This window comes from Arachis hypogaea, chromosome 3 (assembly GCF_003086295.3).
Source record: "Arachis hypogaea cultivar Tifrunner chromosome 3, arahy.Tifrunner.gnm2.J5K5, whole genome shotgun sequence".
In the NCBI taxonomy this organism is placed as follows: domain Eukaryota; kingdom Viridiplantae; phylum Streptophyta; class Magnoliopsida; order Fabales; family Fabaceae; genus Arachis; species Arachis hypogaea.
In genome coordinates, this window is record NC_092038.1 from 114,257,511 (window position 1) to 114,274,324 (window position 16,814).

At 27.1% G+C, this 16,814-nt stretch overlaps 1 protein-coding gene across 2 annotated transcripts; it reads left to right on the forward strand.

The window, feature by feature from the left end:
- Positions 1-14,104: 14,104 nt before the first annotated feature.
- LOC112790955 (11-beta-hydroxysteroid dehydrogenase-like 4A) lies at positions 14,105-16,450 on the forward strand. 2 transcript variants are annotated; one of them, XM_025833592.3, is made up of 5 exons: positions 14,105-14,629; positions 14,717-14,802; positions 14,904-15,035; positions 15,674-15,799; positions 15,894-16,450. In XM_025833592.3, the coding sequence occupies exons 1-5, from the start codon at positions 14,320-14,322 to the stop codon at positions 16,116-16,118; spliced, it is 879 nt and encodes a 292-aa protein (XP_025689377.1). In that variant the 5' UTR covers positions 14,105-14,319; the 3' UTR covers positions 16,119-16,450. The 2 variants fall into 2 exon arrangements, with proteins under 2 accessions (XP_025689377.1, XP_025689378.1); XM_025833593.3 differs by lacking the exon at positions 14,904-15,035.
- Positions 16,451-16,814: the final 364 nt, after the last annotated feature.

The following is a 16,814-nucleotide window of genomic DNA, read 5'->3' on the forward strand; positions in this document are numbered from 1 at the left end:
AATATGATGCTTATTTAAGATTATAAATTTACCAGATGTTTCACTTACTTGAATTATGATTGTTGGTCCCTAGAGGAAGATATGCTCTTGTGCGAGGTAATTAGGAACTTCATTTGAACTTCATTTGAAACAATTAATGAATATGACTTTGAAATTTGGACTTTCATCTTTTTCTTTATATGTTTCTGTTTTTTTTTTTTTTTGAAATAATTAATGAAGTGTTTTTCTTATATCAGCCTCATCATCAACAGCCAAAGAGAATATTACAAGCCTTCCAATCTGAAAATTGAAGTCAAAGCCAAGGCATTGGAAGCAATATGAAGCTGGCTCAATTTTAGATCACCTACCTAGACTATATAATCAAATACTACGTGTAAACCAATTAGTTTAGACAGAATTTTAAGAGAAAAAAATGGTACAATGCTGAGACTTTGATACTTACTATCAGATTTATATAGGTTAGTTTGAGTTTATTGACAAAATAATGCTAACATTGTTTTAGTCATTTATTTAACTGAATGTTAATTGTTGATACTTCTTTTATATTTTAATAGTTGTATTTTGTCGCATATTATTTACATTTATTAACAGATTAATTATCTATGAAATTTGCTGCAAAAGTTACTGTGATTTTTGTTGCGAATATCGTTATTTTTTGGGATTCGATGCAAAGATTAGCTGCCAATTTTGACACAAATTAATTATTCGTGAAATTTGCCACGAAAGTTAGCCATAATTTTTGTTGCGAATTTTATTACTTGTGAAGTTTGTCGCAATAATTATCTGCGAATTTTGCTATAGATTAATTATCTGCGAAATTTGTTGCAAAAGTTAGCTGCGATTTTTATGCAAATTTTGTTAGTTGCAGAGTTTTGCTACAACAATTACTTGAGGATTTAGCTGCAAATTTCATTCATGAAAAAAATTGCAGCTAAAATTACAACAAAATTGGACAAAACTCTTTGATTTTTCACAAAATTACCTACGAATATCACAAGGTTTTCGCGGCAAAAATCGCAGGTAAATTACCTGCAAAATTAAAAAACCGCAGCAACAGTTATCCATAAGCTCATATAATGCGGATTTAAATTCGCAGGAAAATGTGCAGCTAATATGCTATTTTTAGTAGTATTCCAAACTTATTAGAGACCGCTAAATTTCCTTTCCCAGTTAGAAGGCCTATTACATTTGCAATTTTAAAATTACAAAGTGTTACTACCTTAAAAATTATCAAAATAAGTTGATACAAATAATTCATATATGAATTATACAACTATTAGCTATCAAGTGCGAGTTTTCTCTTTTTTCTTGGAGTATTTTCTCGTACGATTCAAAGCAAAATGATTTTATCAGGATTGAGGAATCTTCAACCGAATGCAAAATGATATCCTTCCTGAAGTAAACTTTATATTCATGCCTTGTTGGCTTGAACCTAATATTATGTTGACTTACGCTAAGATTAGTCATAATATAAACACTTCTTTTAGATATCCTTTTCCCAAATAGGGATACCTTTTGACTTTTTATTGTGCATTGTATATGAAAACCTTGTAGAGTAATATCACAACAAAAAAGTTAAAACTAATAAAAATAGAAAATTAATTTAAGGGTAAAGTTTATTTTTTGTCCTAAAGTTTGGTAAAAGTTTTAAAAATACCCCTAAGTTTTATTTTGTTTCAATTTTGTCCCAAAAGTTTTCGATTTGCATCAAATATACCCTCAACGGCTAAATTTTCAAAAAAATTAAGACCAATCTAACAATAATGCATGAAAATTATGCTTGATTTGCTTGTGTTGAGGGTTGTTCTTATGAAATTGTTGTTGAATTGGTCTTAAATTTTTTGTAAAATTAGCTGTTAGGGGTATATTTGATGCAAATCGAAAACTTTTGGGACAAAATTGAAACAAAATAAAACTTAGGGATATTTTTGAAATTTTTGTCAAACTTCAATGACAAAAAATATACTTTATCCTTAATTTAAAAATAATATATCGGAGCTTTTTGTGTATGCGTTTCAAATTGCTTGACACTCCATAATTAAATTATTCTAATTTTAAGTTTGCAAACTTTATGCCTATATGTTGCCTTGATATTCTTAATAAGATCATACTTGCAAAAAAAATTAAAATAAAATAAAATAATACAATTAAAAAGATTAAAAAAATTACATTTAATATTATATTAAACTCAAGATTAGAACATAACCTAATAGGCATGATAATGATTAAGAAAAAAGTATAAGTTTCAGATATAAAAGTTCACAATCACATAATACATTAAAAGAATATATATATATATATATATATATATATATATATATATATATATATATATATATATATAGTTTAGAATTGATTTGCTCTAAATTAAAAATAGAAATATACAATTAATACTAAATTAATTTAATTATCTATTTCAAAACAAATTCTTATAATTATAATTATGTACATTTAATTCCAAAATTAAAACTTTACGATTTTTTTATTTAATAGAGTTCCTATTTATGCTACCCGAATATATTAATTGTTAAGTTAATGGTTATCTTATTCTTGGTATATATTTATTTGTTTAAATAATATTTTTATTTATGCTACCTGAATATATTTATTTGTTTAGTTATTAAAGTCGTGATTTCTATTTCCTTTATATATATATATATATATATATATATATATATATATATATATATATATATATATATATATATATATATATATATATCAGACCTACTATACATACAAGTTTTTTTGCCTTATAAGTTATACAAGTAGGGCTAAGTCCAACAAAAATAACCCTCATCAATACGAGCGTGTAAATACGCGCTAACTTAATGGTTTCAATAGCGCGCTCACTCACCATTATGAAAGACGGTTCTTCTTCTTTCTCAATCAAAACCACAACCTTGAAGATTCAAATGAAGTTCAAAATCTCTCAAGAAACTATCAAAATCATCGTCAACACTCAAGAAATCAACAAGAAAACTTCAAAAACTCTATAAAAAACATAGAAACAAAAGAAGAAAGATTATTCAAGGTACTCTTTTACTAATCATCGAAGTTTTTCACTTTTTTCTTTCTCATTTTGAACACGAAACACTATATAGTTGTATTTCTATTTATAAGTATATTCATTATGTGTTCTTAGTTTAAAATAGATATTACTATTTTCGTCAAACTGTTCAATCGGTGATAAGTGTTTTCCATTCTGTTTCGCGAATAGTTTAACATAAATTTTCAAGTGTTTTTGTGCATGTTTGGAACTGAGTTTGTTAAAATAGAAACTTTCGCTGTATTTCAAGTAAATTCGATTGTAATTGGTGTTATTGTTATTGAATATTGTCCTTGTGCTTCTAGTGTCCTTTTATGCATGTTTGGTTGACTTGAAAATAATGCATATTATGTCATGTAATCTAAAAAATAATAGAGGTGTATGTGGCTAGTATTTCGGTGCATATCAAGAGAATTCGAGTGTAACTGGTGATGTTGTCCTATACCCAGTGTAACTAGAAACAGAGTATTGTCCTTGTGCTTTTGGTGTCATTTTATGCATGTTTGGTTGACTTGAATATCATTTCAAATTCATATTATGTCATGTAATCTAAAAAATTATAGAGATGTATATGTATGTTATTTGGGTGTATATCAAGCGAATTCGAGGGTAATTAGTGATGTTTTTATCTATTAACCATATTTTTTATTCCTTACAGTGAAAATGGCAAGCAAAAATCCTGTTGCAAAAAAAATACAATGTAAGCACATATATCTTAGACCAACTCAATTTTTCTTTGTATAAATATAGCTTATTTAAATGATTCTCATTTTATTTCTTTATAGAAAACCAAAGATTTGAGATGCTCGATAAGACTATTGAATGAAAAATTTCAAAACATGAGTGAAAAAAAGAAGGCCATCGTCCGAAAATTGGAATTCGATGGTTTGATGCACATCCCTCCAATGAATCTACCACATAAGCTGTTGAGGGAGTTGGCATATTTCTTTAATGTGGTAAGAAATAAATTGGACACCCGGTATGGTGAGTTGAGCATCGACCAGAAAAATATAAGAGCTGCCCTTTGCTTGAATGCATCTGGTAACTGATTACACAAAACATTTATACTTGCATTCTTTGTAATCTAGTCTTTGTAACCTATTCTTTTGAACTCATATTATCACATGTAATAAAAAAATAAATAGAGGTATATATGGCTGGTATTTCGGTGTATTTCAAGTGAATTGGAGTGTAATTGATGATGTTGTTTTGCTGCTTTTGTAGGGGAGCTATTTCCAGACAAAGTTGGCTTTAAAGAGTTATCTGAGGAGGACAAAGAAGTTTATAGAAGTTTCCAAGGAAAAATATTGAAGAATCTCACAGATTTGATGATGGATATTGGTGTTGCCACTGATGAAGATCGGCTTATGTTCAAAAGAGTGTTCATCCTCTATATTCAAATGGCGTTCTTGTTTTCGACAACAATAAACAAGGTTTCTCCCGTCCACATGCCTCTAATTTTTTGTGTGGACACCATAAGGGAGTGGAATTGGGGTGGCTATGTCCTCGAATTCCTCATCAAGGGCATAAGTGAGCACCACTTGAAAAAGAAAAAATTTATTGATGGCTGCCTTTATGCCTTGATGATTGTATGCTTTCATGAATCAAAACACAAAACATGGATGCAAATGCAATCCCTGGACTGCCCTGGGTGAGACATTGGACTAGGGAGTTACTGCTTCAGATGATCGAAGCTGAAACTAAGGGTCATATGGTAACTGAACAAAATCTTTTCTTTAATTTGGGTGTATTTGTTTTATGTACATGATGTAAACTAATGTTTTAAGTGTTTCAGGGCATCGTCAAGAGGGCAAAGCTGAAAAAGAAATTGACGAGAATGAAAAAAGAAGAAAAGAAGAAAAAAAAGAAAAAGAAACAAAAGAATGACATTTCATCGGAGAGTGATACTGCTACTACCTCGAGTATGAGTCTAAACAAGACTCGGAAGAGCTACCAAAAACAAGAAAATAACCAACCAGAATAAGAAAAAAGTAAGTAATATTTTTTGTGTATTTTGTCATTTTTACCGAATTTTTTACTAATAATTGTTTGCTATCCAGAATAGTATCCAAAAAGAGGAAGCAGATTGTTGAGGATATGTCTTCGAAAAGCCAAAGTAGATCTGATGATGAGTAAGATTATGAAATTATCATTGCATTGCTATATTTTCTGTTTATATCAAAATTTTATGTACTAATAAAGTGTTTCTAATTTATTGTCAAAAGTGAAGAATCGGAGTGAATAATAAAAGAAAAATCGAAGAAAAAAGTTCAGACTCCACCAAAAAAGTATGCATTGCTTTGGGGGGTATTTTATCCATTTTGTTGTATTTGTCTTATTGATACTTTTTTTATTTCCAAGATGCAATCCAGAAAAAAAAGTACATTATTGAGAATTCATCTTCTAAAAAAGAAACTGAATCTGATGATGTATAAGATACATTCTAAAGCTATCTTACTCTTTTTCATAAAAATTTTATTTGTTAACATATTCTTTTGTATGTTCTGTCAAAACTAATGTCAGAACTGAAGAAATACAACAATTTTTTAGAAAATCAAAAAGAAAAAAAAACAAATGAAAAGGCTGCATAAGGGTATGTTGATTTTCGTGTATATTGCCAATTTTAAGGTGTTTTTGTTGCTGATGATTCCCAAGATGCGGGAAAAAAGGGCATACATACCAGAAGGTGGGCTCCCCTCCACGGAAGCTCACTATGATTCTTCCTAAATGTAAGATCCCTTATTTGATAAAATTTCATAAATCCTGATGTAATTAAATAGTCTAGTTTTACTGAATGATATTTATTTTGTCCTTAGAATGCCGAATGTAAACTTGGAAAGTGAAAATGATCCTATCCTTCAAATACAGACATATCAAAGCAGCGTAAACAAACCAAGTGATAATATGTAATTTTTATTTCTATTGCCAATTTCTTAATTCTTGTGTTACCATCTTCTGCTTCTGATTTTGTATATATTTTTAGAAAAAAAAGACCTTTAATGATTTATTCAAAAAAAAAAGGTAGAAAAAACTACAACTATGTAAATTCTCATAAAACATAGGCTGTATTTCTATTCAATACTTGAGGTATATTCTGACATGATTTCGGTGGATTTTAGGTTGGGTGGAGAAGAAGAATCATTTAATGAATCAGCTCAAGAAAAAATGATCGTTCTTCGAAAAGAGACACATTCACAATCTGAATTGCTCGAGATGTGAGTTTTCCAACTTACTTTCAACCTTTTTATTTTTATCTTTGTTAGACTTCCACTTCAAATATGTGTACCTTCGTCAGAGACAAGAGCATCAAGTACTCTGCAGAGTGAACCAACCCCTCCAAAGTCTCCCAGCAAAAAAATTAGAGAAGAAACAATTAATGGGTAAGGAATAATATTTGGTTACATGTCTTTTATATAAAGGTGCATTTGGTTCTTATTTCAATGTATCTCTTGTGAATTGAGGTGGAATTGGTCTTTTTCTAATTTAAAACCTTTTCTGTAATCCTGTAGCACTCCACAACCACATCAACCTGCTGAAAGCACACCCACAGAGCCAGCAACTCCTTCTAAAATGTAAGTTCTACACAATATAACTCTCTTTCAATATCTTTTGTCTATTCTTATTCTTATAGTATTTTATATGTCACTATGCAATCATCCACTCCCTCAAGCCACTGCTGCATTAATGATGATTGCTAGGACAGCATCGTTTGTAAAGCATGAATTCTCTGCGCCATCGTTCAGCCTTGGCTTTACTGATTCGAGTCAGGAAGAAACACTGACTCAAGAAGGGCGACCGACATCTGAGAAAGGAAAAAGTCAAGAGAGCCCAATACTGGTTGAAGATTTAGAAGAGCTGGTGGAGCAGGTTGTAAACACTGGGGTTGCGGCGGCCTTAAATTTTGCTGAGGATAAAAGTCTCCCACACCAAAAGGTGTAGCCCGCATAACGATTTGTTGACAAGTTCGAAACTCATGCGAGGCAGAGCGAAGTATCGGGCTACAAATTTGAAGACCTATGACGATGGAAGCACTAATGAGTGAGAGACAATGTGCATCCTGAATGCTCAACAACCAATGGAGATAACAAAAGGCCACTTTGCATATTTAAAAGCTAGTACATATATTAAAGTTGAGGTAATCTTAGAATAAGATTAATGATTTTATTATGATTTGTGACTGTAATGTTGATGTAATTACTTTGGTTTTTTGTTTTCCTAGATTGTGACTGCAATGTGTCTAATTCTCAACAAAAAAAAGAATTAAAAGATTTGAAGAATAAATTTACTGTCTCTCCTTTGATATTGTGATAAGGTGTATTAAGCTTAAATTTCAGTATATTTATGTAATGTATTGTGTGTAATAACTATTTCTTTCGGTGTTATACAAATTCTGTAAAATATGGCTTTGGAGAATCAGATGGTGAGTTCTTACGTAAAAAAACAAAAAAGTCCTTCGACATTCAAGCCCTTCAGATATTTGTCCCAATTTGTTACGGGAAACATTGGTGGATATAGATGGCAGATGTTAGATACAAGAAATTTCGTGTCCTTGACCCATATCACAAGAAGTGTCCCTCGCCAAAAGGAATGAAACTTAACACATTTGTTGTAAGTTGCTTCCGTTTTCTCTATAAATTTTTTGGTTTGTGTTTGTTGTTAACAATATAAGAATTGGGTGTAGTTCTGTTTAAAATAAGGTGTATTATTGGATCATTTCGGTGTAATCAGGTTTTAAATGTAGTCTTTCTTATATTTTTATTTTTTTTATTTTTAGAGCTATGTGATTTCTAAAATGAGGGTATTTGCCGGAGGGTAACCTCTCATTAAAAAGAACGATCAAATTAAACCCCATATATCAATATTGCAGGCCTAAAAATGAGGTATAAATCTTTCTCTATGAGAAATTTTGTGTTTTCTCTTATTGTCTTATTTTATTTTGTTAATTTATTTTTGTTTTTTAGCTACGATTCTGCAGTTTATGTAATAAAATGGCTCGAGATAATCAAACCAAAAAACATTAAAAAGAGCAAATATAACTGGGAGAATTGGATGTAGGTAACTATGTTTAAAAATAAATAATTCTATATTACTTTACTAAATTAACAGAATTTAGTAAAAGAAATTTTTTTAAATTGTAGGCAGAGGTGGACCATTTCATAGTTGAATACACTTTGCTGATTCTATTTAATGAAATGAATCAACTAAGAGATAGAGTCATTCAGAAAAGCTAAGCAATCAGATTGTCCAAGCCATCTGTAGCATTATTGAGTCCATATTGTCAATTACATTAAGAAGATATTGACCATCAATAATTTAATATTGTGTAGTTTGTGAATAGTTTGAACATATACTTTTTGTATAATTTGTGAATATTTAATTCAATCATATTATAAATTTTGTTTGCATAAATAAACTTCTGTGAATCTGTTTGTACTGTATTTAAAAGTTATTAATTACATGTTTAAAAAAATCAAGAAAAATAAGATCAAATATACAAATATGCCAAATTTTTTTTATAATACACCAAAAAATAACTGGTATACACCATAATTGCGTGCTTATAAATTTTCCTGAAAAATCTAACCAAGAGTTATGGGAATTTAAAAATTTGAATTATTACCCTCCTTAAGTATTAAATTGTGTATGTATTATAAATTTAAAACAAACAAATCCCTTCATATAGTTCAAGACACTAATTTCTAACACAAACAGCAACATCTCAAAAATATAAAAAATAAAAAAAAATACACAAGTGTACACAAGAATAAGTCATATTTTTATTGAAAAATAATAATTTTTTTATTTATAATAAAAAAATTCTTGTTAAATATGACTTATTTTCGTGTATCTTTATATTTCTAGAGACAATGATAATGATTGCCATTATCGCCAACAATGTTAAAGAAACTTGTGCCAGAGCTTCATACAGACAATACAATGGAGCCATGTCCAAAATATTTTATAAAATTATTATTTTTATTACAAATTTTTCACAAACTCTTAGGTTTGGGTTCAAAATTTACTATATATATATTCTTTTCTTTTTTTAAGGTCATCAAATTATCATTTTTTTAATTTTTAGTTTTTTATAATAAAAAAGATAATCTTATTATTTTAAAGTATAATGAATTAAATAAAATTCAACTGTAAAAGAATAAATAATACAAACAAATAATTTCATGCTATTTTATTAATTTTAATATTTTATAAAACAAAATTATTTTTAACTAAGTTATAAAATAGATAAACTATATATATAAATATTTATTAAAATAAGTCTAATATTTTAATTTTTTTATATCACTACTATCTTTAATATGTTGCACAATATAGTAATTGGTATCATAATATCAAATAAAAAATTTATTATATTTTAAGTTTATCATCTTATATTTTTTCTTGATGTTCAATAATTTTTAAAAAATAATTGATATGGACAAAAAAATTATATATTTATTATAGTTTTAGACGCTATTATGTTCATTATAATTTTTAATTTTTTAATAATTTATTTCTATAATTATAAATTTATAAGGATTAAAAAAATAAAAATTAGTACATTTAATTTAAATATAAATACTCTTATATAACATATATAATTAATTATATATTTGGTCCTTCTAAAAATTTTTGTCAAGATCCCCACTCGAAGAAGTCATATTTATTATGTATTTTTGTATACTCGTATATACTCTAGATATCATGATAATGGCTTAAAATTTTGTGCTTCGTGCATTTTGAAAAAAAATTAAAGTGAAGTTTGCTGGAGTTAGGCGAACTCTATAAAAAATATAGAGTTCATCGGAGAACTGCGGCCAACTCGTCCTAAATCGAAAAAAATCGTATTTAAAAAGGTAATGCTAGGTAATTAATGACTTTTTTTGAAAAATATGTACAACGAATGTTCAATTCACTAAGTATGCAGATTAATATTAAGATTTAAGTGGATAATTTAAAAGTGTAACGTGTTTTTACTTTATTGGGTCCAATATTCACGTTGTTTAGTGTTCACAAAAACTATTATTTACCTATATTTTTTCTACCTAAAAATTAAAGTTAAAAAATTAGACATGAAAAAATATTTTTTTTATTTTATTTTTAAAAAAAATCACTATATATATATATATATATATATATCCAAAATAATTGATTTAGATGACTTACCTTAATATCTTATAATGGAACAATAAATGTTAACAACTAACATGCCAACAATCAACAAACTACAAATCATAAATTTAAGACGGAACCATATACCGACTTATTTAATGTGTGAGACAGGTGGAGGGATCATAGCCAGGGCCAAGGATGTACACGTTAAATCGACATATTTTGCACGACTTAAAACACCATTTTACACTATTAAATATTAACGATAAAGGATTCGGTTTTTCTAAAATTATATTATCATTTTAAAAAAATATACTATTAATTATTTTTGGGTTAAAATAATAAAGTTTACAAATAATAAATATTACAAATTTAAAAATAAATAAAACATCATTTTATTACGTCATTAAATACTAATATTATCACTTAAGAGAATTTTTTTGCAACAATAAAATACTAAAACTGCTTTTATTGATTTTTGAATATGGTGACAAAAATAATTTTTATTTTCGATAAAAATAAAAATATTTTTATAATATTTTAAAATTTTATAAAGATAACAAAAACTATAATTTTTTTATAAATAATAAATAATTTTTATATTTAATAAAATATTCATATATTTTATTCAAAATTTTATAAAAATATTTGGATAACTATTTAATAAATATATAAAAAATTGAACTAAAATTTTATTTTTATTTTTTAAAAGTACTTTTTATCATTAATAAAAAAATCTACAAAAAAAATTTACTTATCATAAAATCGTCATATTTTAAAGATTAAAATTTATAATCTTTTTAATCATGTTTAAAAAGATATTAAAAAAACATAATATATAAAATATTTTTTAAATATATCTTTCATAGTAGATATTTTTATCACATTTTAAATTATTCTAAAAATATTTTATTATTAACGAGAATAATTATAGTTTATTCTATCAAAGCCCTCTTTTTCAAAATTTTTCCCCTGGTTTGTTCTTCTTCCTCTTCTTCCTTGATTCTCTTAGTGGGTGCAGCATGTCGGTCATATGAAAAACTTTTAGGTACTCTTATGCAAATTATAACTATTTACTAATCTAATGGGTAGATGATAGAATAAATATTTATAATAAAATCACTTTAGTATATATGTTATAAATTGATAAGAGAAAGTAAATCCTTTTATTTACTTAAAAGTATCTAAAAATAACTCCGGTCATATTTGAGTCAACATCATAAATTGAAGTATTGAACATTGCTTTAGGCTAAATGTTAGTTAGCAGAGAAAATACACTTTAAATGATACTTTCTTTTTTTATTTATAAAATATATTATTCTTTAAAATGGCATATATTTAAATTTATTTAATTAAAATATTCATAAAAACTAGTAATAATTATTTAATTAAATTAATAATAATATAAAATATATATTTGTATATTTATTATTATGAAAAATATGTTTTAATCTTATAAAAAAAGAGTATATATTTTATAAATAAAAAAATTATCATTTCAATATTTTGTAAAAAAATGAATGTCGTTTTCTCTGATTATTATAAACATGAGATGACTATATTTACACACTTAACTCAGGATTGATCTATATGATATATTTTGTAATCATTTTTTAATGTTTACAAATTACATTAAAAAAATAATATAAAAAATATTAGGTGAACAAATACTTTTGTAAATAAGTTCTTATTTTAATTTTAAAAAAATATTGGTTTTTTTAATTTTAACAAATTTATATAAAACTTTCTAAAATTTACACAAAAATTCTTTAAAATAAAATAAAAATTTCTTTAAATTTATACAATTTTTTAAAATAAAACATTGTTTTAAAAAAGTATAGAAATTCTACATAAAATTCATGAAAATTCTAACAAAAGCAATAAAAAATCATGTCAAGAAGAACATGTAGAAAGAGAAAAAGAAGAGCTTGCTCTATTATTCCTTTTGGAATTTTTACTATTAGTTGGACATTTAGTTGAAAAAAACTTGTTACTCCCATACATGTTATATAAAAAATATTTGATAATAAAAAAATTAACTAAAAATAGTTAAAATTTGTATGGTCTTATTTAATATTTATTAATTTTAGCAACAATCAATAAATATCAAATAAGATAAATTTTTTTAGTATTACCAATGATATATACACTGAAAAAATGTTATAAATTAACATTTTAGTGTAATAATTATAAACAATTTGGAGTTTTATATATTTCAAATTTGATTATTTACATACAAATTTTTTATATATTTTTAAAAAAATTATAAATTAATTTTTAAAAGGTATTTTTCAAAAAAATAATTTTTAAAATAAATAAATTTTATTTATTTTTAACCATGCAAAATATTAATTTAATGTAATTTATAGGTGTCATATTCTATAATCATTTTTAATGATAAAGAAGAAAATGAATCATTGTTATTTAAAAAGATAGGAGAACTCTCATTTAACATAAAATTTTTCACATAAACAATTAAAAATGTTTGTGCAAATGCATATAAATGCACAACTCTTTGGAACTTGCATGCAATGTGAACTAAGTCATCTATGAAGTCAAATTTGTAAATGTTGGTTAACCACAAGATCAATATAGATGATTTACAAAATCTCAATATAAAGCTTCTCATACTTTGTAATACTTGAAGATGAAATGTCTTGACAAATCCAAGTGTTCTGTTCATATTTTTTAAAAAATTTTAGAATTTAATTGTTGTAATGTTGCACAAAATAAACTTAGAATTAAAGCTATTTGTGCTACCACATTTAACAATTATGCCTAAAAAAAATATATTTTTCACTTAAAAATATTTTTTTAATTTATTTGGAGTCAATATCGTAGGAGATTAGATATATAAATAATGGTTTTTATAATTCAATAAGCTCTTAAATTTAGTTATTATTATTATGGTTTTTATATGACTATATTACCTTAATATATATTAACTTAATATAGGTATCATATGTTAATTATTAAATAATGTTATTTCTATGATATTTTAGTATTAATAAATAAAATTATATGCTAGTATATATTTTGTTATTTTTTGTATTTTTTATTTATTATATATTTTTTAATGATATTATATTTTTTATTAATAAAAATATTATAAGACAATAATTTTTAAAAAAATTACAAATATTCGAAGAGACTATTTTGGATTTTTTAAAAATTTTCAAAAATTACTTTGAGATTTTTTAAATTTTTTGAGGATTGTGTTATACTTTATTATAGAGATTGATCTATCCAAAACGCACATGTGAACACTTAGCGACTATGCGTGCGAGTTAACGTTTTTAATTCATACCCTACCCGCGCGGGTACCCAACCTGTTCGAGTAGGTTATGGTATGGGTTTAGGGTGTACTCTATCCGGTGTACTCTATCCTATCCTACCCGCACCTTATATATAACACATAATTTATAAAATTTATCTATATAGTGAAGGAAGTGAAAGTTGAACCCACAACATCTCTTATATAATGACTTATAATAAGTGAACAACCACTAAACTAGTTAGTTAATTTAGTAATTTAGAGCATTAGTTTTTTATTTTTTATGTTATTAATACGTATAAAATTCGAAATAATTGAATTTTATATTTACTTTGAAAAAATTTGATATTTCTGCAGGTAGGGTAGGGTAGGGTAGGGTTTAGAATTTTAGGGTGCGGGTAGGGTTAGGGTTGAAAGATTCTCAACCCGCGGGTAGGGTAGGGTAGAGTTTTAATAAAATTTTCAACCCGCGGGTAGGGTTAGGGTAGGGGCCAAACCCTATCCTATCCTACCCATTGCCAGCCCTAATGCTAGATAAATAATGACTATTTTGAATAACATGAATAACCACCAATTATACTATACCATAATTTAATGTTACTAATTAAATTTAAGATCAATTTACTCTCTTAATCCTATTAATTCACATTGCTCAAACATGATTTAAAAATGTTGTTGGTTACTTGTATTTTTCATAAATGAATAATTAATTTCGGGGAGCGCAAGTGCGGAAATAACAGTTCCACTCGTCCTAGCTTGTCCCATTGCCATCTTAAGTACGAGTAGTAGATTGAGAATATAAAATCTAGTAACAGACTACTACTCCACTGTACACTGATAGTATAAGATCTACTTGATTTCTTGGGTATATCTAATCAAAGCAATCATGGCTGCAATTCAGAAGCTACTGAACATTGCATTGCACCCACTATCATTGGTGCTTCTATCCTCGTTCATGATACCTTTCCTTATCTTCAAGGTTTTTATTTATGTAAGGAATTTGTTTCAAACCGATGAAAATGGAAGGAGAGGAGCAGTTTTATCACTGGTTGACATTAGGGAGGACAATCTTGTAGTTGTGGCTGAAAAGGCCAGATCTCTGGGTTCTCCTGATGTTATCATCATCGCTGCAGATGTTTCAAAGCTCCAAGACTGTCGTCGTTTTGTGGATCAAACAGTTAATCATTTTGGACGATGTATGAATATATATGCGACCTATGCTAGCTATCATTCAATTTTCATTTAACGATAGAATTGTATCAATTTGTGTATGTTGTCCGCAGTGGATTGTTTGGTGAATAATGCTGGAATTGGCAAGCCTTCAGGATTCAAAGATTGGAGTAATGCTTCTGAATTTACTCCAATGATGGTAAGGCCATTCATCATGAAATTCTAGACTATTCTATCTATTTATATGATTAGATATTCATGGAATACTTACTCAACAATGTGAATTCACATTTTACATAGGACGTAAATTTCTGGGGATCAGTTTATGGCACTTTATGTGCAATCCCACATCTGAAAACAAGCAGAGGCAGGATCATTGTGATTGCATCGGTTTTTGGATGGTTCCCTCTCCCAAAAAGCAGTATCTATAGTGTAACCTTCCGTTAACCATTGCGATATTATAAAATAGGATAAATTATTATTTTGGTGGATAACGTTAATCTTAATTTAGTATATAGTATTTTAAATATTTTATTTTAGTTTTAAAAGGTTTTTAAAATTTTTATTTCAGTCCTAAAAAATTTTAAAAGTGTTTAATGTTATCCCAAGATTAAATTTGATACTAACAATTAGTATATTAAAGAGTTAATAAATTTGATTTTGGTATTCAAGTAAAATTCATTTACCAACAATTACTAACATAAATTTTTTTTTTTTTATTTTAGAGCGTTGATGATTGATTGATAGGATTTGAATTTTTTTTTTTATAAAAGATCAACAAAAAAAATATTACAAAAAGATTTTAGTTATATTTTTTTAACACATAAAAAATATAATTTAACAATAAAATTGTTAACATTCACATTAATCATTCTATTAATTATTCATGTTAAATTTAACGATAAAATAATATAAATCCATTTAAAATTTTTAAGATAGAAATAAAACGTTTAAAATATTAAAAATTAAATTAAAATTTGAGTCAAATGTTGCAATCAAAATAGTGCTTTCCCCTGTTAAACATGTTTATACTGTTTAGTCTTGTGGAAGTAATGATTACTCCTAAGCAGGCAAGCAAGGCAGCGGCTATAAACTACTTTGAGACTCTCAGGATGGAACTTGGTCGTGCTATTAGCATAACAATAGTCACACCTGGTTTGATCAACACGGATCTAGGATTAACTGTAGTAAAAGAGGTTGGTGGTGAAACTGAATTGAATTCTCAACAAAGTAGTTCACAATAATGAATATAATTGGTAGTTAACTGTGATATTTTTGCAATTACTATAGGAGCGTATAATGGAAATAATTCCACTGTTATCAGCATCTGAATTAGCAGAAAGCATAGTGAAAAGCGCATGCAGGGGAGATATGTACTTGACAGAGCCATCTTGGGTCAAGGTTTTGTTTCCTTTCAAGCTGCTTTATCCTCAACTAGTAGACTCGGCCGTACGCTCCTTTATTGGGCTTTCCCGAAAAATAAATAATTCTGCAACAGAGCTGAAGCTAGAGTAAAGTACTGTGTGCCACTTCCATTTTTTTACAGGTCTAAGTTGTATTAATCTAAAATAAGTTGATTACAATCATTGGTTACCAAGCTTTGTATGATTTTCGACACACTTCTAGTCAAGTAAAGCTAGCATGGTTACAGGCTAATTTTGCCGATTCATGAGTTCCATGATTAGTTTCTTGCTTTGTATGTGACTATGTGAGAACTGGCAAGAGTGAAGTCTGCAGTGTTTGTACCATTATTTTCCCTAATTGGATTCCCCGCTTCCATTTGCTTAGTTAGTATAATTTGTATCAGACAAAAAACCTTATGTAATTTGTTCCACTTTCTTCTTGTATGGCTTGATTTGAACGGTTGAACGCACTTCGTTAATATAACGTAGGCAATAATAAGACTAGGTGGGAATACTGATATTATGATTTTTCCACATAAAATAAAAGGGAAAAAATATTATCTATACTTACTATAATATTTAAATATTTTTTAAACTTAAAATACACCATGGGGGAGTGATACATGCAATGTATTTAATTTATCCAGAGACTAGGAGACATTATTCTGTCAACACCTAAGAATTATTAGATTAGATGCTACTCTTGCTATTGTTGACTTATTTTGAATGAAAAGTTTTCTGTAAGCTTAAGGCTAAGCTACCACGTGTTTAGTTCTGGAAAGTGATAGGTGTTGCATGTTGGGCATGC